Source organism: Heterodontus francisci, chromosome 18 (assembly GCF_036365525.1).
Source record: "Heterodontus francisci isolate sHetFra1 chromosome 18, sHetFra1.hap1, whole genome shotgun sequence".
NCBI classification, from domain to species: Eukaryota; Metazoa; Chordata; class Chondrichthyes; order Heterodontiformes; family Heterodontidae; genus Heterodontus; species Heterodontus francisci.
The window spans coordinates 50,223,414-50,249,398 of record NC_090388.1 but is presented as its reverse complement, the minus strand read 5'-3'; the positions used below and the strand labels follow the sequence as shown (position 1 = coordinate 50,249,398).

Genomic DNA, 25,985 nt, shown 5'->3' with positions numbered 1-25,985 from the left:
CAGCATTGGCCTACATCCTGGGCTAAGACAAACCTTTATGGCAGATTTTCTGAAAAGAACACCAACACTCTGGGCCCGATTTTAACTCTGTTTAAGGGGATGGATTTTGAGTGAGTCAAAATGTCGCCCTGTCTTTTTTCTATTCTACTTCATCAAGCATGATTTGCAGGTCAGACTGGGTTTCCTGATATTACAGATGGTCAGGATATGGTAGCATACCGCCATGGTACCAGACTAACAACCAAGACATCATGTGTTCACATCCCATCATGGAAAGTTAAGAAACTGATTCAATCATTGTGGGCAGCCACCAGAAGAGTAGTGTACTGTAGCTACTGTAAAATCTCAACTGGTTCACAGGAAAAGGAACTTATCATTCTTACATGTGACTCCAGTTTCATATGAAACAATTGATCTTAATTTCCTAAGGCAACATGGAATGGACCATAAATGCCACTTTGCCAGAACAACTGTAGCATTTGCTCTTTGTGAAACATTCCGGCTGCCTTTTTTACCTGTTTCTGGTTCCACTATATTTAAATGTTCTTGTAAGGTGGCACAAAGGCAGTCAGGAGACATCCATTCAAGTTAGTTAACAGTCCACTAACTGAATCGAGCACTTTCCTCCTTACGTGCTGCAGCACATTTTTCAGCCAGTACTAGCTTGTTAAAAGCTGCACTGTAATTTCAAAGCAACCCAGCGCGTCACCCCCATTTTACAGGAAATTTATGCCAATGACTGCTCCAATTGATATTGATATGGAAATGAGCTGATACAGGAAATTCTGCTGCAAACAGTTCTCCAGGCCGTTGGCAGGTGCAATTGATTTCCATTGGCGCAAATCTGGCGCAACTGACCACATGAAATTTGAAGGCCAAACGTCACAGATAGCAGTGATCTGAATCCTTACATCCATTAACACAAATTCTGTCTGCTGTAGGTGTCTTGTGAGATCATGCCCGAAAGCACTTGGAGCGGCATACTCTAATGGAACTAACCTTGTGTCACAAGTTATTTTCTTATGTGAGAGCAAAATGCAGGATATAACCGTAGCATCCCTTTGTGATCTGGACAAATATTGTGTCCTTCACATAAATGTTGCTTCAATCTCTCCAAAGATTGACTCAGAAAACATTTGGTGAAAAGAAGCCAAATATGAACAGTTAAGCTGCTTTATTTCGTGGAACATGTATACACAGAGTACCAGTTGTAATCAAAATACACTTATTCCACTCGGGTTCACTTTGCATCCTGTACATAATGAAAACATGAAGTTGCTGTGCTATTCAGTTGGTGGACTACCTTACTCAGAATTACCTTTCTGAATGACAGCTACCTATAGAAACTGAAGCTCTGCATTTTAGCCTTGAGCCCAAGGCAGGGCTTCCTCTCTCAGCAGTCTCCTGTGCTTTTTTCTGGAATCAGTATCATTCTATAGTCATCTTTTCGTCAAACTAAATCCTCCCACCTCGGGCTGGATTTTGAGCAGGAGGCGGGGCTCCCCATCCCTTTAAAGACTTTATAGAGACAGGAATCCTGCCTCCAAGAGCTGCCAACCAATCACAGGGCCGGCAGCTCAGCAGTATCGGCAGCACCACTGGGATCAGTGGCCACTGCCACTACTGCAGAGCCCTCAGACCCAGTTCCAATGGTGGAACCCTGGAAGAGAGGTAGGTTAGGTGGGGTTGCTGGGGCCAGTTCGAAGGCGCTGGTGAGGGGGATGAGGGGGTGGTCGTTTGGTCCAAAAGGAAGGGGTATCCTGGGGAGTACAGTTGTTCCCGGTGGGGGTCCTCTGTGGGCCACAGATTACCCACGAAGGAAGGAGCCCTACCCCAAGCCCGCAGGGAGAGCACCTCATTTTACAAGCCGTCCTCCCTGTGCAGTGGAGGCCCTCCGTGCCTCTGGTAAGATCACATTGGCTTAGGCCACTTAAGGGCCTCAATTTGCCTCTGGGTGGGAAGGTCGTCATCGGCCTATCCTGCCCCGGGAAGATCGGAACTGGGAATCCCGGTGTCGGGTTCTGTGGCGGACGGTTCTACTCCAATTCTCCGACACCCACCCCCCCCTCCCCCCCACCACGAAACCCATCTTCCGAATAAGCACAAGATCCGGCTCGCATCTCACCCAAGAGCAAAGCCACCAGTCTAACTTGCCAGTAACTCCCACTGAGTTCAAGTGAATTCTTGCAGCTTAATACCTAGAAAACAATCACTCGAATGTACAGTTATGTTTCATTGTCAACAACATACTGATTCAAACACCTTGACTGAGTGCTGATCTACATCTTCAAACCCTGTTGTACTGTGAATTAAACTCCCGAGGGTAGGTTTAGCTAAACAGTCTCATTTTAGCATATGTTCTAGCACGTTTTCTTTCCTCTTTCATGGAAGCATTGTCAGCAATCTTAAACATGACAGGGACAGACAAGTTAGAAAAGTCCAGCAGGCTTGCAATGCAGTCTCCAGTATATTGATTAATAGATTAATCATTAATAAAGGTTGTAATACATGCATTTTTATTAGATAACAGACAGCTGATGACAATGGTCTAACATAGCTTAATTGTCATCTACTGTCTTGTGATTTAAACAGCACCAACTCACTCTATCAGAGTGCAGATCTTCAGGCTACTTGTGTCTGAAAAAAATCCTTTCCTAATTTTAATTAGAGTGGTTCATCTGCTAAATGATATCTTACCCCATTCTGTTTAAGCAACTGGTGGAGATTGTGTTCTGTTGGCAGCCTGTGTTGATGGTGACTTTGATCTCTTGGTCACGGCACTGAGGAAACAAGGGACGTAAGTTACTGAAAGAATAAATAAAAAGGAACAAGGAACAGAGTATAAGTAATATATTTCTATCTATACGTATTATTAAAAATTTGTGGATTTCAAATACTACCTGTGCTATGATTTTATACTGTAAAATTTTCCATAAACATTTCTAATGGAAATTTCAATGTTGAAATGTCAATGCTTAGCGGGTGATGTCTATAGGTGGTCTTTTAATACATCCCCTTACCCAATTTACCTTCCCCATCTAATAGTGTATGCCAGTCCATTATTCTTAGATTTTTTCTCATTCCTTTAAAGTCTACCTACCTGAAGTTAAAAATCAAAGTTCTACTTAAAGTGTTTAATTGATCTGAGTTTGATGGTTTTGGTCTGTGTTCACTGCTTTGATTACTTAAACCTCCGGGTGGAGCTAGAGAGACCAGAAGCTTCCAGATATCAGACAGTTTGAAACTGCTCTCACAACCACAGGCTGCTGTCAAGATATGTGCCACAATCTGTAAGATCTGTATAGTTAATGTGCTTTAAATAAACCAGTTTACACCACTTTACGTAGGGCAGAGAGGACGGAAAAAGGGCCGCCCGCCCCAGACCAATCAAGGCCCTTAAGTTGCCAATTGAGGGCTTCCCCAACCACCCCCCAGGGCCCAACATGCCCCCCCTTCCCCCCAAACGACTCCCTTGCCTCGCCGGTGCCCGGCCGATCACACCCGGCAAGGCAACCAAATCTCACCTGAAATCCCGGCTCCATGTCTTCATCTGCCGTCAGCTGAGCTGCAGTCCCAGCAGTGGCCACCACTCCTGGTGGTGCTGTTGGAACTAAGAGCTGCTGGCCCGCTGATTGACCGACAGCTCAATGAGGTGGGGCTTCCTCCCTCAAGCGGATGGAAGTCCCACCTCAGAACAATTAAAGCCTGGAGACCCATAAAATACGGACGGATCCCCAGGCTAGGCGGAAGCAACTGACTTTTACATTCGTGGCCAGCTCCTGTCCGCCCAACGTAAAATCCTGCCCTGAGACTCAAGGATGCAGACACAGCTTGCCCAACCAGCTTCAGCGCAAGGGTTAAGTGCAAGAAAGCCTCAGCAACCTCATCAAAATGTGCCCCATCATGGTCAGTTACCTGCAAAACTGTGCTCAAATTGCAGAACTCCTCATCAGGTCACAATGCCATGTCCAGCTCGAGGGAAAAAGTCTAACCCATGTTCAAAGTGGAACCATTTTGCAAAGATGTGCAGGTTGTCAAAGGAAAAGTCTTCATCGGTTCAACATGTAGAGATGTTTCCCTTGATGTACTATTGGAGATTGTGCGGATCTGGAGTGAAATACTGTTCCCCAGCAATAGGGGAAAGAAACCTACTGCAGCCACAAAGAAGGCATAGCTAGAGGTGACTATGAGGTCATCAGCAGGAGTATTGTGCCATGCTCGTGGATTCATTGGTAGAAGTGTTTTAATGACCTAACCAGGTCAGGAAAGGTGAGTGCAGTTGCACATTCACGTATGTCCTGCTGTGTGCACCATCCCACCCACTCATTCTGCCTTGTCAAGCCTATTCCGTCACATCACTGCTCTCATCCACTTACTTTGCAAACATACCCATCCTTCTCCCTCAATGTACTTCTTCACATCCCGATCTATCCATCCACCACTGCCACCCACCCTCATTCTGAGACAATTTTATGCCTTTCCCTATTTGTCATCCTCACCAATCGTACTGCATCCAATGGTGAACACATCCCATTACACTCTCTCATTGGTTGTTCTTTCCCGCATTGCAAGAGGAAAGCACAGAACATGAGGGAGCGGGAGAGAGCCGGACGTGGTCCTCCACAGATCTCCCAATTAACAACTGCAGAGGAGGAAGCACTGTAGATCAGTGGCATTTCAGCGTCCCTGGCAATTGGAGATGGGGGCCTCTCAGCCACCTGGTGACACAATTAAATAACAGCAACCCGCATGCCATACAACAAACAGTCATGTTGACTTGATTTCAACAGCAAGTAAAATATGAACATTTTCATAATGCGAAGATGCTTGCCAGTACTAATTCATATCTTTTCTCTTTGTCACGCCCTTCGTGTGTGCAACAGGAGTCCATGGACCTCACAGACGATGAATCTTCAGAGATGCTGAGGGTGAACCATCACAGGATTCACGCTTACCATGCACCAGCTCAGATACTCGCATTTCAGTGGGTCTGGTTAGAAAGATAATTGGGTTTTCATCTGATGAGTCACACTTCACAAGTGAATAAGAACAGGGAAAACTGTGAAGAGTCCAAGTCAGAGGGTGCAGCGCTCTCCAAACGCTGCTCATCTGAACACAGATGCTATGCCCTGGGAGCTGTCGATGAAAAGGGGAATCACTGAGGAGCAGCAGAGAATGTGTGATGTATGGACAGGCCTTCCAATCACACTGGCCAGGACTGCAGAGAGAATGGAGCAGTCCGCCTCAAGCATGAGTGGGATGATGTCACAGGGCATTGCAATGGTACTTTCTTGCATGGATAGATGGCCAGTTCTGTGGAACATCAAATGCGGCAATCAGATAAGATCATGCATGTCTTGACCACAGGCGTGTACACTCTGCATGTCAACATGTCTGCTGCCTTAAATAGGATGACAGACACTTTAGTCTTTGCATGATAACGCTGCACTGATCAGTACCAAAGTGCTCTCCAGCAGTAGTGAAGTGTGGCTAGACCATAAGAGGGATGATGTCAAAAGGAGACATGGAATTGGAGACGTCACTGAAAGTGCTTCCACTTCTCACCCATTGTTCACCCCGCCTCAGTCAGTACCTGGCATGCTTCCTTGTGTTCTATGGCCAAGTATGCGCCTGCATAGGTGCAAGGGGAAAATTCTTCGGTGGGGCCTTGATGGGCCCCAAAACCCAGAGGTCATCAGCCAAGAGTATCTCAGCAGTAAGAGCAGGGATCTGAGCAGTCTGCCTCTACCTCTGCACCATGTAGGATCACTACGAAAAGGAAGAGTAAAGCTTTGTAGTTGTGCATATGAGAAAATGTTAAGTTGTGGAGTTTCCCTTCTTCAGTAGGATTACATAAATTTTATTAGTTTACATCACTTTCCAGTCTTGCCCATTCTTGGTTGTTGGGTAGCACATCACCTTTGAACTTGCTTGATAATGAATGGGATGACATGAATTAGGAGGATGTGCAACGGGTTGTTTGCTGGGCTGCTTTACGTCAGTGGTGTTGTGGGGGGTGGGGCGGATGATGGAAAGAGTGGCCATTGCATGTTGTTCTGACATTATTCACCTTGTGCAACATAAGTGAGTCTTGCATTAATAAGGGCATCCCTGGCATCCCAGCAGCCGTTGCCTTCTTCACCTCAGGGGAGGTGGTGGCGTAGTGGTATTGTCACTGGACTAGTAACCCAGAGACCCAGGGTATTACTCTGGGGACATGGGTTCGAATCCCACCACAGCATAAGGTGGGATTTGAATTCAATTAATAAAAAAAGAAAATCTGGAATTAAAAAGCTAGTCTAATGATGGCCAGGAAACCATTGTCGATTGTTGTAAAAACCCATCTGGTTCACTCATGTCCTTTAGGGGAAGGAAATCTGCTGTCCTTACCTGGTCTGGCCTACACCAGACACACAGCAATGTGGTTGACTCTTACATGCCCTCTGAAATGGCCTAGCAAGCAACTCAGTTGTATCTAACGGCTACGAAGTCAATAAAAAGGAATGAAACTGGACGGATCACCCGGCATCGACCTAGGCACCGGAAACGACTATGGCAAACCCAGTTCTGTCGACCCTGCAAAGTCCTCCTTACTAACATCTGGGGGCTGGTGCCAAAGCTGTCCCACAGACTAGTCAAGCAACAGCCTGACATAGTCATACTCACGGAATCATACCTTACAGACAATGTCCCAGACACTGCCATCACTATCCCCGGGTATGTCCTGTCCCACTGGAAGGACAGACCCAGCACAGGTGGCGGCACAGTGGCATACAGTAGGGAGGGAGCTGCCCTGGGAGTACTCAACATCAACTCCGGATCCCATGAAGTCTCATGGCATCAGGTCAAACATGGGCAAGGAAACCTTCTTCTGATTACCACCTACTGCCCTCCCTCAGCTGATGAGTCAGTACTCCTCCATGTTGAACACCACTTGGAGGAAGCACTGAGGGTGGCAAGGGCGCAGAATGTACTCTGGGTGGGGGACTTCAATGTCCATCACCAAGAGTGGCATGGTAACACCACTACTGACCGAGCTGGCCGAGTCCTAAAGGACATAGCTGCTAGACTGGGTCTATGGCAGGTGGTGGGGGAACCAACAAGAGGGAAAAACATATATGACCTCGTCCTCACCAATCTGCCTGCCGCAGATGCATCTGTCCATGACAGTATTTGTAGGAATGACCACTGCACAGTCCTTGTGAAGATGAAGTCCCGCCTTCACATTGAAGATACCGTCCATCATGTTGTGTGGCATGATCACCGTGCTAAATGGGATAGATTTCAAACAGATCTAGCAATGCAAAACTGGGCATCCATGAGGCACTGTGGGCCATTGTACTCAACAACAATCTGTGACCTCATGGCCCCGCCTGTCCACAACTCTACCATTACCATCAAGCCAGGAGACCAATCCTGGTTCAATGAAGAGTGCAGAAGGGCAGGCCAGGAGCAGCACCAGACATATCTCAAAATGAGGTGTCAACCTGGTGAAGCTGCAACACAGGACTATCTGCGTGCCAAACTGCGTTAGCAGCATGCGATTGACAGAGCTAAGCAATCCCATAACCAACGGATCAGATCTAAGCTCTGCAGTCCTGCCACCTCCAGCCGTGAATGGTAGTAGACAATTAAACAACTAACTGGAGGAGGTGGCTCCACAAATATCCCCATCCTCAATGATGGGGGAGCCCAGCACATCAGTGCAAAAGATAAGGCAGAAGCATTTGCAACAATCTTCAGCCATAAGTGCAGAGTTGATGATCCATCTCGGCCTCCTCCTGAAGTCCCCAGCATCACAGATGCCAGACTTCAGCCATTTTGATTCACTTCGCATGATATCAAGAAACGACTGAAGGCACTGGATACTGCAAAGGCTATGGGCCCTGACAATATTACGGTAATAGTACTGAAAACCTGTGCTCCAGAACTTGGCGCGCCCCTAGCCAAGCTGTTCCAGTACAGATACAACACTGGCATCTACCCGGCAATGTGAAAAATTGCCCAGGTATGTCCTGGACACAAAAAGCAGGACAAGTCCAACCCGGCCAATTACCACCCCATCAGTCGACTCTCAATCATCAGTAAAGTGATGGAAGGTGTCATTAACAGTGCCATCAAGCAGCACTTGCCTAGCAATAACCTGCTCAGTGACGCTCAGTTTGGGTTCCGCCAGGGGCCACTCAGCTCCTGACCTCATTGCAGCCTTGGTTCAAACATGGACAAAAGAGCTGAACTCAAGAGGTGAGGTGAGAGTGACTGCCCTTGACATCAAGGCAGCATTTGACCGAGTATGGCATCAAGGAGCCCTAGCAAAAGTGAAGTCAATGGGAATCAGGAGGAAAACTCTCCGCTGATTGGAGTCATACCTAGCCCAAAAGAAGATGGTTGTGGTTGTTGGATGTCAATCATCTGAGCTCCAGGACATCACTGCAGGAGTTCCTCAGAGTAGTGTCCTTGGCCCAACCATCTTCAGCTGCTTCATCCATGACCTTCCTTCAATAATAAGGTCAGAAGTGCACCATATTCTGCACCATTCGTGACTCCTCAGAAATGGAAGCAGTCCGTGTAGAAATGCAGCAAGACCTGGACAATATCCAGGCTTGGGCTGATAAGTGGCAAGTAACATTCGCACCACACAAGTGCCAGGCAATGACCATCTCCAAGAAAACAGAATCTAAACATCTCCCCTTGACATTCAGTGGCATTACAATCGCTGAATCCCCCACGATCAACATCCTAGGGGCTACCATTGACCAGAAACTGAACTGGAGTAGCCATATAAATACCATGGCTACATAGCAGGTCAGAGGCTAGGAATCCTGTGGTGAGTAACTCATCTCTTGACTCCCCAAAGCCTGTCCACCAACTACAAGGCACAAGTCAGGAGTGTGATGGAATACACTCCACTTGCCTGAATGGGTGCAGCTCCAACAACACTCAAGAAGCTTGACACCATCCAGGACAATGCAGCCCACTTGATTGGCACACTATCCACAAACATTCACTCCCTCCACCACCGACGCACAGTGGCAGCAGTGTGTACCATCTACAAGATGCACTGCAGCAATGCACCAAGGCCCCTTAGACAGCACCTTCCAAATCCGCGACCACTACCAACGAGAATGCATGGGAACACCACCACCTGCAAGTTCCCCTCCAAGTCACACACCATCCTGACTTGGAACTATATCGCCATTCCTTCACTGTTGCTGGGTCAAAATCCTGGAACTCCCTTTCTAACAGCACTGTGGGTGTACCTACCTCACATGGACTGCAGCAGTTCAAGAAGGCAGCTCACCACCACCTTCTCAAGGGCAATTAGGGATGGGCAATAAATGCTGGCCTAGCCAGCGACACCCGCATCCCATGAATGAATAAAAAAAAAGCTTCCTCCTCCTTGGCTTCTTTGTCTTCCTCTTCCTACTTGGAATCATCCCCAGACACTCTACACTCTGCTTCTTTTTCCTCCTGCAGGTCCACACCTTGCTGCTGGGCAATGTAGTCCTGTAACTACAGGAGACCCTGGATGAAGAATACCTCCAGACCTATCTAGGCACCTGAAGCACATTCTCAGCGTGCCGATGGCTTGAGCAATCACACATCTGGTGGTCAAATGGCATTCATTTTAATGCTGTTCAAACATCAATGGTTAGGCTTCTGATAGGTGTCATTGGCCAAGTTTGAAGTAGGTATCCCTTGTCTCCTAGCCGCCACCCGCAAGGGTCCAAAGAAGTTGGGAAGCTTGAAATGCCGTAGAATGAAAGAATCATGGAAGGTCACTGCAAACGCCTGGAGAATTATCTTTTTGTGGTTGTACACCAGCTGCACATTGATGGAGTGGAAGCCTTGTAGAAAGTAAACTCTCAGCAACAGTACTGTAAAGCTTTTCCCACGAGTAGATAAGAAAGCAGCTGTGAGTAGTGAGTATTTATTGCAGAACTTCCATGAGTTTTAATCAGCTCCCTCATATTCTTACCTTGCTTTCATTGGTGAGATTCAGGAAACCCATGGATGCAAAGTTACATTTAAATTGCGTTGAAATATTGCTGCAATTAAGTGATTACCGTATGTTAATAGGCAACCTACCTCTCCCAAGGGGATTGCGTACAATGGGACTTACACGCTCAAATTAAATTTTCTACTGAACAGGTTAAATAATTCAAGGATCTTCTGTGCCTGTTACTACAGATTACCTTTACTGCCCTTGCAATACTATCTTTCAACGCGATCCTTGTTACTTTCTCAGATTCACTGGGGCCAGTTGCTTCTGTAAGTGGATCACACACACTTATACTTTGCAGTTGACTTACACTTTCTAATATCTACTTAAATGATAACTTTACCCAAGGTATGTAACATTGCATTCACTCATCCAATCATTCAACATACAAAAATTACGAACACTGGTAGGACAAAGTCAATGACAAATCAAGAAACTAGTTTATTTTGCTCCATACAAATAAGTTGTGTAAACCGTGGCGCGGAGTCAACTCCACCTTGGCCCCTTTATTCCCTTCACCCACTTGATCCTGGCCGTCACGTGGGATGAAGTCCTCTTAATTCAGGCTCAGGCTGGGTGTTTGGGTTATCGGGTTACAGGAGAGTTACCCTCCACTTAATCCACCGGCTACAGTTAATGGCTTAGTACAAAGAGGAGGAAACTCAGTCCTTTCTTTAACTATCAATTTACTTTATTCCCGTTGTTGTACAATGTAAGAATAAGGCTTATACACTTGGTCAAACAAAGGCATGCAACTCAAACTGGGTTATACAGTTAATGACAAAGCTAGCTAGAATTGATAAGCACACCCACTAGGTTCCTCTGACCTTTCCCTGACCTAGTCACAGAAAACAAGGGATAATACCCGAAAAAGGGGAGAGCTGATGCTGGCCAGGCGTTCTGTTCTCTCTTTTATGTCGTCGCCGCATTGCTCACGCAGGGTCTTCCACTTCCGCGATGGTTGATCTCCGGAGTTTCTCGCTGGCTCTATGCCCGAAATTCTCTATTCTTATTCTCTTTCTCTATCTCTTCAAAACTATGCTGTCTCTTTCCGGTTGGTTTAAGCCTGCTCACCTCGTTCGTATCTTCTCCTTATTGGCTCAGGCCCAAAGATCCCGGTATCACACCGTGTCCAAATAAGGCTCTATTCCTGTGTCCTCTCCTTTGTCTTGTCACATAAATTAATTAGTTCAAACTGGTTTTTACCAGCACAGGCCAGTGTCTGAGCTCCAGGGTACTATAGTTCAACAAGCAATCCAGCAGTTTATAACAGACTCTGTATTTCTTGCAGCCCCTGGCCAACAGTTGTTTTTAACAACTTCTACAATGCTTCCCATAACAACAGAAAAACAAAAATATGCTATGCTATCCCAAACAGTGGATGTTCTATTTCCTTTTGGATTAGCTTCTGTCAGGGAAAACCAACCTGTTATATCTTACTTCTCACTTTAGGCCAAGACTTTCCTTTTTTGCAGCCATTGTAAGATCTGACTGACCCTAAACATGGAGTTTTCTCTCCTTTTTACTAATTCTGACCCCAGGAAGCAGAACTTCACAGGACTTGCCTGGAAAGTACCCTGCTGTGCTCCAATCAATTGAGTCAGAACCAGAATGAACAATCACTGAAATGTCCAAACTAACTTTCATTTCCTGAAGAACACTAGTTTTGACACCCTGTCTGACTCTAGTCTACATTTGTTCAGCACAACATATATGTAGAAGTCATAGTTCAATCTGAGCTCCCAATAAAATGTATGCAATGAACTGTTTAAATTTCTTGTTTTGCGAATGTTGAGCAAGGTCATTCAGGTGCTATAGACACTTTCAAGCTATCCTCCTTGATAGCTTTGCTTACTTTGAGGTTCTCTAAACAGTGTATAGGAAATTCTGTATGGATAATGACTACAGGATTATTAGATGGAAAAATTACATCACACTGTAACACAACTGTACATACCTTGCAGAAGACAGTGAGTGTGTCGCATTGCTTTGAACATGCAGTATCCTTGTTCATGCTGGACTTTAGCTCCTCAGCAAGTGGTGATCGAGTCACAGACCCGATGTCCCTTGGATCCCCATGTAATTTTGTGATGTTGCTCTCAAGTAACCGTCTTTGAACAATGTTGTGAGGTTGCTGTGTGGACAAACAGAAAGTAAAACAAAACAGCATGTGCATAAAAGAAGGTTATTGTTGAACTCTTTCGATCACTGCAGTACCAAACTTTCTCAGCCTCAAGATCATTGGTAATTTCATTCATAAGGGACATGAAGAAAGGTTTATAAAGAGGACAAATATTTTGGTTCCTTCCTTCATATCAATAACATAAAAAAGATATTAAAGGCCCATGTGAAACTGAGGATATTTTCCACAAAGCACAAGTCATTTGAGTATTTGAAACCTTTCATGATACTACTTATTTTAAATAAAGCACCTCAGGAAAAAAATAGACAGAAAAACAGCAACAGAATATATAAAGCATCTGTCTGCTATTATTATTATTTTTAGCCTTGGATTTAAAATTTATTTTACATTTACATTTCTGGTACTGTTATTAATTCCTCATTAGTATCTTCACTTTCTTACTCTGCCATGGCACCATAACTGTGCTAAAGGACAAATTTATAGAGTGTGCATCAGATGACAATTATTCCTAAAGCCAAAGAAGAGCCGGGGGGAAAGGGGTGGGGGGGGGTGGGGGGGGGGCGGGGGTGGTTGTTGAACTGCAAGGCTGCTCCCAATTGGTCCAGATATGTACAACACAGCTTCAAAATCCCAGTGGTTGTAATATGAGCTTTGTTGTACCTGGGCTGCACTTCAGTCTGTGATTAGCACATGAGCAAAAGCAGCACTGCATAGTCTTAGTCCCCTGGAACCATCCTTTCATCCTTCGTTTCTCTTCAGATAAGGATGGCACAGATATTTGGCTTTACGTTAGGGCATCATGAGAACTGCCTGCATCTTGCATTATTCTGAGATGGTGTTCAGACTGAGAGAATGAAATATCTTTGGGTCATATAGGGCATAGCATTGTGCAGAGGGGTCCATATAGCAACATGGGCTTCATTGATAACAAAAGAACAAAGAACAGTACAGCACAGGAACAGGCCATTTGGCCCACCAAGCCTGCGCCGATCTTGATGCCTGCCGAAACTAACACCTTCTGCAGTTCCGGGGCCCATATCCCTCTATTCCCTTCCTATTCATATATTTGTCAAGATGTCTCTTAAACGTCGCTATCGTATCTGCTTCCACCACCTCCCCTGGCAGCAAGTTCCAGGCACTCACCACCCTCTGTGTAAAAAACTTGCCTTGCACATCCCCTCTAAACTTTGCCCCTCGCATCTTAAACCTATGTCCCCTAGTAACTGACTCTTCCACCCTGGGAAAAAGCTTCTGACTATCCACTCTGTCTATGCCGCTCATAACTTTGTAAACCTCTATCATGTTGCCCCTCCACCTCCGTCATTCCAATGAAAACAATCCGAGTTTTTCCAACCTCTCCTCATAGCTAATGCCCTCCAGACCAGGCAACATCCTGGTAAACCTCCTCTGTACCCTCTCCAAAGCCTCCACGTCCTTCTGGTAGTGTGGCGACCAGAATTGCACGCAATATTCTAAGTGTGGCCTAACTAAGGTTCTGTACAGCTGCAACATGACTTGCCAATTTTTATACTCTATGCCCCGACCGATGAAGGCAAGCATGCCGTATGCCTTCTTGACTACCTTATCCACCTGCGTTGCTACTTTCAGTGACCTGTGGACCTGTACGCCCAGATCTCTCTGCCTGTCAATACTCCTAAGGGTTCTGCCACTTACTGTATACCTTCCACCTGCATTAGACCTTCCAAAATGCATTACCTCACATTTGTCCAGATTAAACTCCATCTGCCATTTCTCCGCCCAAGTCTCCAGCCGATCTATATCCCGCTGTATCCTCTGACAATCCTCATCATTATCCGCAACTCCACCAACCTTTGTGTCGTCCGCAAACTTACTAATCAGACCAGCTACATTTTCCTCCAAATCATTTATATATACTACAAACAGCAAAGGTCCCAGCACTGATCCCTGCGGAACACCACTAGTCACATCCCTCCATTCAGAAAAACACCCATCCACTGTTACCCTCTGTCTTCTGTGACTGAGCCAGTTCTGTATCCATCTTGCCAGCTCACCCGTGTGACTTCACCTTTTGCACCAGTCTGCCATGCGGGACCTGTTCAAAGGCTTTACTAAAGTCCATATAGACAACATCCACCGCCCTTCCCTCATCAATCATCTTCATCACTTCCTCAAAAAACTCAATCGAATTAGTAAGACACGACCTCCCCTTCACAAAACCATGCTGTCTCTCGCTAATGTTCGTTTGTTTCCAAATGGGAGTAAATCCTGTCCCGAAGAATCCTCTCTAATAGTTTCCCTACCACTGACGTAAGGATCACTGGCCTATAATTTCCTGGATTATCCTTCCACCCTTCTTAAACAAAGGAACAACACTGGCTATTCTCCAGTCCTCTGGGACTTCACCTGTAGCCAATGAGGATGCAAAGATTTATGTCAAGGCCCCAGCAATTTCTTCCCTTGCCTCCCTCAGTATTCTAGGGTAGATCCCATCAGGCCCTGGAGACGTATCTACCTTAATGCTTTGCAAGACACCCAACACCTCCTCCTTTTTGATAATGAGATGACTGAGACTATCTGCACTCCCTTCCCTCGGCTCATCGTCCACCAAGTCCTTCTCCTTGGTGAATACTGATGCAAAGTACTCATTTAGCACCTCACTCATTTCCTCTGGCTCCACGCATAGATTCCCATCTCTGTCCTTGAGTGGACCAACCCTTTCCCTGGTTACCCTCTTGCTCTTTATATATGTATAAAAAGCCTTGGGATTTTCCTTAATCCTGTTTGCCAATGACTTTTCATGACCCCTTTTAGCCCTCCTAACACCTTGCTTAAGTTCCTTCCTACTGTCTTTATATTCCTCAAGTGCTTCATCTGTTCCTAGCCTTCCAGCCCTTACAAATGCTTCCTTTTTCTCTAGACTCTGTAAAAGCCAGCAATAGTATAGAGTTGTTCCTTTTTGTTTTGTTTCTGTTAGTGGAAAAAATGAAGCTGTTGGCCATGCTGAATAAATCATCTGTAAGTTCTTTGATACATCTATAGAAAGCAAACAGGTTAATACTGCAGATGGCCTCAGTGTTAGCCTGAGGGAACCTGACACATTAAAATTGAAGGGCTTGCTTCTTTTGCCACTGGCAGTGCCATACAAGTGTAACATGTCATATGGAGGTCTTCCTGAGGAAGATAGCACAACTTCACTGCCTTCTCTTTTCAATTTCTGCCTCCTTTGGGACATCTGTACTGTCACTACCAGATAACTGCATCCACCATAGCAAATCCACTGTGTACTGCAACAAGGAACTTGACGCTGCCCTGTGCACCATATCTCATGCTTTTGTTGTCCCTCCTCCGCCAATTCCAGTGCTAGTTGAATATTGAATGTAGTCCCTATAGGATGGAAAAAACCTAGAGTTTGGAAAGAAAATTTACAGTAGCATATCCTCGAGTTGTAACTTTTCCAGCAACGGCAGCACAGTGGCACAGTGGCTAGCACCACAGCCTCACAGCTCCAGCGACCCGGGTTCAATTCAGGGTACTGCCTGTGTAGAGTTTGCATGTTCTCCCTGTGTCTGCGTGGGTTTTTGCCGGGTGCTCCGGTTTCCTCCCACCACCAAAAGATTTGCAGTTGATAGGTAAATTGGCCATTATAAATTGCCCCTAGTATAGGTAGGTGGTAGGGAAATATAGGGACAGGTGGGGATGTTGTAGGAATATGGGATTAGTGTAGGATTAGTATAAATGGGTGATTGATGGTCGGCACAGACTCGGTGGGCCGAAGGGCCTGTTTCAGTGCTGTATCTCTAAATAAAAATAAATAAATAACGTCTGTTCCATTTGAACAAGATAAAAGCATGAAACAAGCAAAGTGTTCATATGATGATAAGTCTCTACTAAGTGCCTAATCTGCCAGTGTAATAGGCCTTTAGCAAAAATTGAGTGCATTAGCCCTCAACCTAAAAATTTTTCACACGATAATTTTTAAATGGATGTAAGAAAGCAATATACTTCAGCAAGCAAACTTCCAATATTAGGGGTCATTATTGTACATTTACCACAAGCATTATATTTAATGCTGACAGTAATTTTGAGCTTTTAGGATAATGTCGAAGATGAAAAGCTTTACTTCATATCCAACTTGTGCTGTACCTGATGCAGGGGTGTTTCATGGGACACTGTAGAGGAGTTTTATCCTGCATCAGATCAACATCTGTTTGCCCCAAAATGACTTGGAACATAACTGATCCAGAGAATAACCAATTTGAGTGAACTGTAATACTGTATGGGACATGAAACTGAAGGACTGTGCACAGAACCTTCTGCAGAAAAATTTTAAAAATTCCCAGTTTCACTCCTCCTCTCTGGAAAGTACTGATTTTTTGTTGGGTTATGGTTCCTCAGGCACAGACAGCTTACAGGTATCTCAATCAAGTGGCCATTCTTAGATGTTAAGCCTTGATACAAGGACCTAGTCTACATAGCATCGTGCTACTACACTTGGCGGGTCCTTTATCTAATTGGGTGCTGAGGAAACAATTTTAAAGATATTTAATTACAATGCCATTCAATAATGAAATTTGTTCAATATGCTGCCTAAAAATACATTATTGCAGAAGATATCCAAAAAAGCAGAAGAAATATTTTGTAAAATGAAATCCTTACAATATTAAATTTTCTGTATTTAATGTGATGATGTATGCCACTTCCTGATTGAGTCAGATGGTAATCAATTTATAACGTGGGAAAGTCAATTCTCACAATTATTAGTCATAAAAACAATTTTTTGGAGAGAGGACACCAAGTTCCTGGATTCTTTCAGATGTCATTGTGCACTATAATTATTTCACAAATTTGGACAATTGTTTTGTTCAGAATGTAAAATACAGTTATTCATAATAATGCTCCTCTGAGGCGTATTACTGGCTGAATATGTTTTGTTTCAATCTGGTATCAGCTATTTTCATTAAACTTTGATGATTTCTTACACACTAAACAGGGAGGGTTGCTATCAGGACCCATTATTTTTAAAAATCCATTGTAATGAACTTGAGCATCATTTTAATTCTGTCTTTCAGTTGATTTGGGTTAATTTTTGATGACACCAGTCAGTTCCACTGATAACACTGATTCAACCTGTTGTTACATTTTGAAGCTGAGATTGTTCTCCTTAGAGCAGCGAAGGTTAAATGGAGATTTAACAGAGGTGTTCAAAATTATATGGGGTTTTGATGGAGTAGATGGGAAGAAATAATTTCCATTGGCAAGAGGGTCAGTTACCAGAGAACACAAATTTAGGACATTTGACAAAAAATCTGGAGAGGGACTGAGGAGAAATTTTTTGCTATCATCTGGAATGCATTACCTGAAAGGGTGGTGGAAGCAGATTCTAAAGTAACTTGCAAAAGGGAATCAGATATTTATTTGAAAAGGAGAAATTTGCAATGCTATAGGGAAAAAGTAGCAGACTGGTATTAATTAAACAGCTCTTTCAAAAAGCCAACACAAGCATGAGGGGTTCTGTGCTGCATGATTATAGGTTCTAAGCGCTCACATTGTCAAATTCCTTCAAACATTTTCCCCAATGATGATAATTTGCCTCCTCATGTTGTTGGCCAGCGTAAGAAAAGTGAGAGTGTCCAGTGTGTTACCCAAGCCTGCTTTGGTCATGTCTTTGAACTTCTTAAGCACCTGGTCTACAATCCTGGGGGTTGAAAAAGCTGGGATTCAGTGCCAGTGCCACCTCCTCCCACATAGCACGAGATGTTTTGGAGATTTCCTTCACAGAGACCCAGTGGTCTGTCTTTCCTATGCTCCAATTCATCAAGGGGGGTTTGTAGGTCTGACTCATTGAATAGTATGCTCTTTTGTGCTTCTGTTACACCCTGGTCTCTTCTTTGGCTGCCCCTGCTACATACTTCTGTGGTGGACAATTTTGTGAAGTTGCTTAGAAAAAAGCAATCTGCTGCTTCTTCAGTTAGAATTGGGCTTTTTGAAGATTACACTCTAATTTCCAAGAACCCTGCTGCATTGACCATTATTTTACCTCCCCCACCTTGTGGAAACCAGGCATGGAGGTAGTTAATAATATATAATATATATGAAGGTAATTAAAATGGAGTGGGGGATTACATTTTAGATTGTAGATGACAAATGCAGCCATTCCAAGATAACAGGGTTCCCTTTAAATATGACAACATCGTGGCCTGATCTGCTATTTTAACCATAGACCTGAATGGGAAAGCAGTGGTAGCTTCCTTGCCAGGCCAAGCCTGCTGGGAGCTGGGTTGAGTGCCAGAAGAGGTCCAGCAAAATAAGTTTTTAAATTGTGTTTTTTAGTTTCTTTGTGGGCCAGGAAGAACAGGACTACTCCTCCAGGCTCTAAAAGGAGACCTTGGGCATCCTTTGTCCCCAGCTTCCCCCAGTTCCAATTACAATGATTTCCAGAGTCCCTCTCACCACTTAACTAACTGCCAGGGCAGTTCCCATGGGTTCTTGGCAGCGTCCTCCTGCTGCCCACATAATCTATCCCGCTGCTGGCAAGGCAGGAATTTCTGGGAGGTTCGGGTGGAAGTTGGAACCTGAATATTAAAACGATGCCCATTAAATGGGCTAAAAGTTGGAATGTACTGTTATTCGGGGGTGAGAGTCATGATCCGTGACCTGCCCGCACTGATTCCAGTGGGGCTAGCAACATGCAGATTTGATGCTACCACCTCATTTCCATGATTGTAATGTAGGGCTGAACATTTGCCACGCTGCAGGCTGTCTCTGCGCTCAGCAAGGAGCTGAGCAGTATTTGTTAATAGGACATGGTGCAGCCAGACTTATGTTCCTAAAGGCAGTCTGTCCCTCTTAAAGGGAAGCTGCACTGAATTATAAGAGGCTGCTGCTGAATATTATTACTGCAATTCTAAAGAAAGAAAATGGAATACTAGGGCAGAGAGAAGGCTCCCAATGTTAAGGATATGGTGCTGGAGGCCTTAGTGGTGGAGGTGGGCAGGAAGAGTGATAACAAGGTTCTGCAGGGGGCCGAGGCCCTCAAGGGCCACCCTCTGAAGGAACTGGAAGCAGGTGGTCAGGGAGGTCAATTGCCAGGCACATTATCCAAACACAGTGTTATACAATCACTGACATTCTTCTCTCTCTCTTGCAGGACAAGCTGGCACACAACAGAAGGGAACAGAGCAGTGTGAACAGGGGACAAAGATGCCTGCATTTCCTGACCCCTATGGCAGCGTTGGTTCTCTTCATCATGCGGCTGGCTGCGACAGAGCCCGTGGTGTCTGGTGTCACTGAGAATATTCAGGATGACAGTGTTCCTGCCTTATACCCCTTCTCAACTCCTAGCTCACCATCATCCTGCTATCTGGCATGATCAGCAAGCTGCAGATGATGTGACCATGGACCTCTCGTTTTCCACCCCACCCCTTTCCCTCACCCCAACCTTCCCCTTCAGACTTTCTGCCCAGCCACAGCAGCCAAGGAGAAGGACAGAGTGCAACGGCTCGGCACTGTTGCTGAGACCCCATCATTTGATTTGACACTGACAGCCACCAGCTCAGATAGTGACACTGCGCGTACCTTATATGGTGGTATAGAGCTTGAATCTGGAAATGGTGAGTCACCGGCCATAAGTGGACTCCAGCCATGCCAGGGGGAAAGGATGGTTTGGGTACCAGCTCCACAGAGGGCGAGGTGGCAGATGGGTTCTGCTGCAGAGGACTTAGACAAGGACCTCAATGGGATGGTATACAGCAGAAACCTGATGGGCAGGCACACCAAGGTACTGGGTGCATTGAGTGGCATGCCAGACAGCCTCCTGTACTGTTAAGGAGCATGGACGATTCTGGCTCTAGGTTCGCAGAGATCGTGCAGAGCTTGTCCTCTCCACAACCTCTTCTCTGCTCCTGTCGTGCTACAGACCTAGAAACACTGAAACTGCACCCATCCTACCAGTTGCAGCCTTTCTGTGGACAGATCACCTACTTCTCTGCCCTCTCTGTGAGGATGCAGCAGCACTCTGTGCCAAATACAGAAACTCACAACACGTCCAAAAACACTCCAGAGTATTTTCAGACACTTTACAATAGCATAGGTTCCTCAAAATGACCTTATCTGCAAGTTGGGTGCCTGACTCTTTAAATAACACTAGTGGTGGGCCCCTCTTGCAACTGAACACTTGAGTTTTGTTGAGTGACATGAGAATTATTTGAATGGCCCTGCTTAGTCCAAATTTGAAAAATGGGCCTCATTAGCTGGTAGAGGTATGTGACATCATGCTATCACCAGTTCCGTTGCTTCTGGTGCTTGCGAGCGTCTTTCTCAAGATGGTGTGCTGTGCTGTGCGGGTTGCACCAGAAGCAGCTAGCAGCACAACATGCATCCCCAGGAGGATGTTTGGCTTCAATGACACCACTGGAGGTGGTGCTCCTGATACAAATTTCACATCCAAAGTTGCTCCAGACCTCAAAATGCGAGCTTGTTGCTCACGCAGACTCCTTACATGGACCAATTTCACCTCATGATAAAATCGGGGCCATTACTCCCGGTTTATATGAGATTTGCATCAATTAATCTTCCAGTGGCTATGCAAGTTATCTGATCTGTGAAACTCTAGTGCAAATACCTCTGCAGATCATTGGCAGTCAAACCCATCTCACATTGGTATAAATGTGTCCAATACCCTAGGTGGAAATTTGGGGCCATAGTTTTGAAGCAGGTTCTGATGACAGCATTATATATCTGTCTATTTATCTATCAATCCATCTATAATTGCTACTTTGAACACCAACAAATTCTCAGCTTATAATAACTCCCAAAAGAAGAATGTAATATATAAATGTAGTTTTCGTTCTGGCTTTACTGTGCAGAGCTTCTGCCATTAGGATCGTCCGAAATGATCACAAATTACTGAAACATGTTCACTAGAGAATCTTCACATGGATAACTGTTAATTAGAAGATATAGGTCACTGCATTAGAAGGGAAGCATATAATGGGTCTGTCTATGTCTCTCCCTCTTCCTCTGATTGACTTGCTCTCCTATCTGTCCCTGTCTGTTTGTCTGCCTCACCTGTTTGGCACCTTCTCTGACTATCACTCCCCATCTTTCCCTCTAAGTTGTTGCTGGTGTCTGGCTATTTGCCTCTGACACACTTTTCTCACTTTTCTTCAGATTTTTGTTTGCATATTCTTCTCATTTTCAGAGTTTCTCTTATCTTTTCTTTCTACAGTCAACCTTTCTCCCACAAAATTGCCTTCCTCACATTTTCTCTCCGATCTGTCAACCTACAGTTTCTATTTTCTAGTACTCGCTTGGAGCTTTTTTTTGACATCACACACTGGCTGCAGCTGTCACACAGGGGAAAGTACAGTACCATTTGAATGTGCTGCACTCTGGGTGTTGTTCATGTGGAGTGAAAGTTCTCGGTTCCTAATGGCCTGAGCTAGCATGTGAGCTGACTTCAAACTCAGGCTCAGGAAGCTCAATGAATTTAGCAGCAAAATACAGCATAAATTAACAATGATTCAAATCAAGAAGTGTGTGCCCCAAGCTGTACAAAAGCTCCATATAGAGAGGCAGTTTCAAACAGAGTAGAGAATAACAACCATACAGGTGAGATAGAATAAAGGAGTTGCAGAGGGATAATGGCCACCAAAGAGGGTGTTACATGGAGGACAAAACACAGATTGCAAGATTGAAGATCTTGGTTTATCAATTGTCATTTGTACTACTGCCAGATTATATTTCACTGAATATTGCAGTATTATTTGGGGTCAGACTAAGAGGGAATATAGTTTCTGAAGTGTGTTCAGTGTAATACAGAATGATCTAATTTAGGTTTACAGTATGTATATAAACACACAAAGTGTAGTAAATAAGATTGGTGAGCTGCAGGTGCAAATAAGCACATGGTAATTTGATGTGGCAATAACAGAGATCTTGCTCAAAAAAGGGCAGGACTGGGTACTAAATATTCCTGGATACAAGATGTTCAGGAAAGATCAGGAAGGAAAGAAAGAAGGAGGTGTGCCAATACTGATTAAGGAGAATATTACAATGCTGGAGAGAGAGGATATCCCAGAGGGGTCAAGGATAGAATTTATTTGGTTAGCGTTAAGAATCAGTAGAGGTGTCATTGCACCACTATAAGCCACCAACTAGTGGCAAAGATATAAATGAGCAAATTTGCAGGGGTATTACAGAGAGGTGGAAGAACTATAGAGTAGTGAGAATGGGGGTCTTTAATTATCCTAGTATAGATTGGGAGTGTAATAGTGTAAAGGGCAGAGAGTGAGAAGAGTTTCAAAAATGGTTCAGGAGAATTTTCCAGCCCAAAGAGGAAGGAGGCATTGCTGAATCTGGTTCTTGGGAATGAGGTGGGTCAAGTGGGTCAAATGGATCAAGTGTCAGTCAGGAACATTTAGGGAACAGAGATCATAGTATCACAAGGTTTGGATTAGCTCTGGAAAAGGACAAGGAGCAATCTCGAGTAAAAATATTTAATTGGAGGGGGGTCAATTTCAGTGGGTTGAGAACGGACCTGTTCCAGGTAATTTGGAATGAAAGATTGACTGACAAAACTGTAATGGAACAATGGACTGCCTTTAAAGAGGTGGTTCATGTACAGTCAAGGTACATTCCCATGATGGGGAAAGGTAGGGCAAACAAAGCCAGAACTCTCCGGTTGATGAAAGAGATAGAGAGTAAGATGTAGCAGAAAAAGGATGCATATGACAGATGTCAGGTTGTTAATACAAGTGAGAACCAGGCTGAATATAAAAAGTTCAGAGGGGAAGTGAAAAGGAAATAAAAGAGGCAAAGAGAGAGTATGAGAAGAGAATGGCTAGCTAACATGAAAGGGAATCAAAATGTCTTCTATAAGCATATAAATAGTAAAAGAGGAGGGGTGGGCTGATTAGGGACCAAAAAGTGGATTCATGCATGGAGCCAGAAGGCATGGCTCAGGTGCTAAATGTGTACTTTGCATCTGTCTTTACCAAAGAGGAAGATGCTGTTGGAATCACAGTGAATGAAAAGGTAGTTGAAATACAGAATGGGCCAAAAATTGATAAAGAGGAGGTATTAGAAAGGCTGGTTATACTTAAAGTTAATAAGTCATTAGGACCAGAGGGTCTGCATCCGAAGATACTGAGGGAAATAAGGGTAGAAATTGCAGAGCCACTGGCCATAATCTTCCAATCCTCCTTAGATACACAGGTGGTGCCAGAGGACCGGAGAACTACAAATGTTACACCCTTATTCAAAAAGGGGTGTAAGGATAAACCCAATAACTACAGACCAGTCAGTTTAACCTCAGTGGTGGGAAAGCTTTAAGAAATGATAATCTGGGAAAAAAAAGTAACAGTTACTTGGACAAGTGCAGATAAATTAAGGAAAGCCAGCATGGATTTTTAAAGGTTTTTTTTTAAAAGATCCCTAACCAAATTGAAGTCAATGGGAATCAGGGGGAAAACTCTTCACTGGTTGGAGTTATACCTAACACAAAGGAAGACGGTTGTGGTTGTTGGAGGCCAATTATCTCAGCCCCAGGACATTGCTGCAGGAGTTCCTCAGGGTAGTTCCTAGGCCCAACCATATTCAGCTGCTTCATCAATGACCTTCTCTTCATCATAAGGTCACAAGTGAGGAAGTTCACTGATGATTGTACAATGTTCAGTATCATTCATAACTGCTCAGATACTGAAGCAGTCCAAGTCCATATACAGCAAGACCAGGCCAACATTCAGGCTTGGGCTAATAGGTGGCAAGTAACATTTGCAGCACACAGTGGGCGGCACAGTGGCGCAGTGGTTAGCACCGCAGCCTCACAGCTCCAGCGACCCAGGTTCAATTCTGGGTACTGCCTGTGCGGAGTTTGCAAGTTCTCCCTGTGTCTACGTGGGTTTCCGCCGGGTGCTCCGGTTTCCTCCCACCTCCAAAAGACTTGCAAGTTGATAGGTAAATTGGCCATTGTAAATTGCCCCTAGTGTAGGAAGGTGGTAGGAGAATGGTGAGGATGTGGTAGAGAATATGGGATTAATGTAGGATTAGTATAAATGGGTGGTTGTTGGTCGGCACAGACTTGGTGGGCCGAAGGGCCTGTTTCAGTGCTGTATCTCTAAATAAATAAATAAAAACAAGTGCCAGGCAATGACAATCTCCAACAAGAAAAAGTCTAACCATCTCCCCTTGTCATTCAATGGCATTACCATTGCTGAATCCCCCACTATCAACATCCTAGGGGTTATCATTGACCAGAAACTGAACTGGAGCAGCCACATAAATGCTGTAACTACAAGAGCAGATCAGAGGCTGGGAATTCTGAGGTGAGTAATCCACCTCCTGACTTCCCAAAGCCTGTCCACCAACTACAAGGCACAAGTCAGGAGTGTGATGGAATACTCTCCCCATTCATCACCTTAAACATTCACTCCCTCCACCACTGACACACAGTGGCACCAATGTGTACCATATACAAATGCACTGCAACAACTCACCACGCCTTCTTTGACAGCACCTTCCAAACCCACGACCTCTTCCACCTAGAAGAACAAGGGCAGCAGACACATGGGAACACCACCACCTTCAAGTTCCCCTCCAAGCCACACACCATCCTAACTTGAAAATATATTGCTGTTCTTTCACTATCACTGGATCAAAATCTTAGAACTCCCCCCCCCCTAACAGCACTGTGGGTGTACCCTCACCAGATGGACAGCAGTGACTCAAGAAGGCAGATCACCATCACATTCTCAAGGGCAATTACTGATGGGCAACAAAGGCTGGCTTAGCCAATGATGCCCACATTCCATGAAATGAATTTTAAAAAATTGTGTTTAACCAACTCGATTCAGTTTTTTGATGTGGTAACAGAGAAGGTTGATGAGGATAATGCAGTTGATGTGGTCTATATGGACTTCCAAAAAGCTGTTTGATAAACTGCCACATGATAGGCTTGCCAGCAAAATTGAAACCCATGGAATAAAACGGACTGTGGCAATATGGATAAGAAGTTGGCTGAGTGACAGGAAACAGAAAATAGTGGTGAATGACTGGAGGAAGGTGTACAGTGGGGTTGGTACTAGGATCACTGCTTTTCTTGATATATATTAATAACTTAGATTTGGCACATTATCAAAATTTGCAGATGACACAAAACTTGAAAGTATTGTGAACTGTGAGGAGGATAGTACTGGACATCAAGAGGCTGTAGACAGGCTAGTGGAATGGATAGACGTGGCAGATGAAATTTAATGCAGAAAAGTGTGAAGTGATACATTTTGGTAGGAAGAATGAGGAGAGGGAATATAAACTAAAGGGTACAATTCTAAAGCAGGTACAGGAATAGAGAGACCTGGGAGTATATGTACACAAATCGTTGAGGGTAGCAGGGCAGATTGAGAAAATGGTTGAAAAGGTATACCGGATCCTAGGCTTTATAAATAGAGGCAAAGGAAGCTATGGTGAACTTTTATAAAATAATGGTTCAACTGATGTATTGTGTCCAATTCACCTCACTTTAGGAAGGCTTTAGAAACGGTACAGAAACCATTTATGAGAATGGTTCCAAGGGTGACGGCTTCAGTTACATGTATATATTAGAAAAGCTGGAGTTGTTCTCCTTAGAGAAGAAAAGGTTGAGAGGAGCTTTGACAGAGGCGTACAAAATCATGAGGAGTTGAGACAGAGTAAATAGACAGAAATCATTCCCATTGGTGGAAGCGTCGAGAACCAGAGGACACAGATTTAAGGTGATTGGCAAAAGAACCAAAGGTGACATAAGGAAAAACATTTTTACATAGGGAATAGTTAGGATTTGGAATGCTCTGCCTGGGAGTATAGTGGAGGCAAATTCAACTG

General features: G+C 44.5%; 2 protein-coding genes across 2 annotated transcripts in view; one reads left to right on the top strand and one right to left on the bottom strand.

Moving 5' to 3' along the window:
• LOC137379618 (probable E3 ubiquitin-protein ligase bre1) overlaps nucleotides 1-25,985 on the top strand; it is a 66,069-nt gene that overhangs the window by 6,289 nt on the left and 33,795 nt on the right. The window lies entirely within an intron of this gene.
• nrip2 (nuclear receptor interacting protein 2) overlaps nucleotides 1-25,985 on the bottom strand; it is a 69,193-nt gene that overhangs the window by 37,205 nt on the left and 6,003 nt on the right. The window contains exons 3-4 of the mRNA XM_068050705.1: nucleotides 11,961-12,137; nucleotides 2,698-2,780 (exon numbers count right to left, since the gene is read on the bottom strand). Of these exons, the coding sequence (XP_067906806.1) occupies nucleotides 2,698-2,780; nucleotides 11,961-12,137 (260 nt within the window). The remainder of the gene's footprint in view (nucleotides 1-2,697; nucleotides 2,781-11,960; nucleotides 12,138-25,985) is intronic.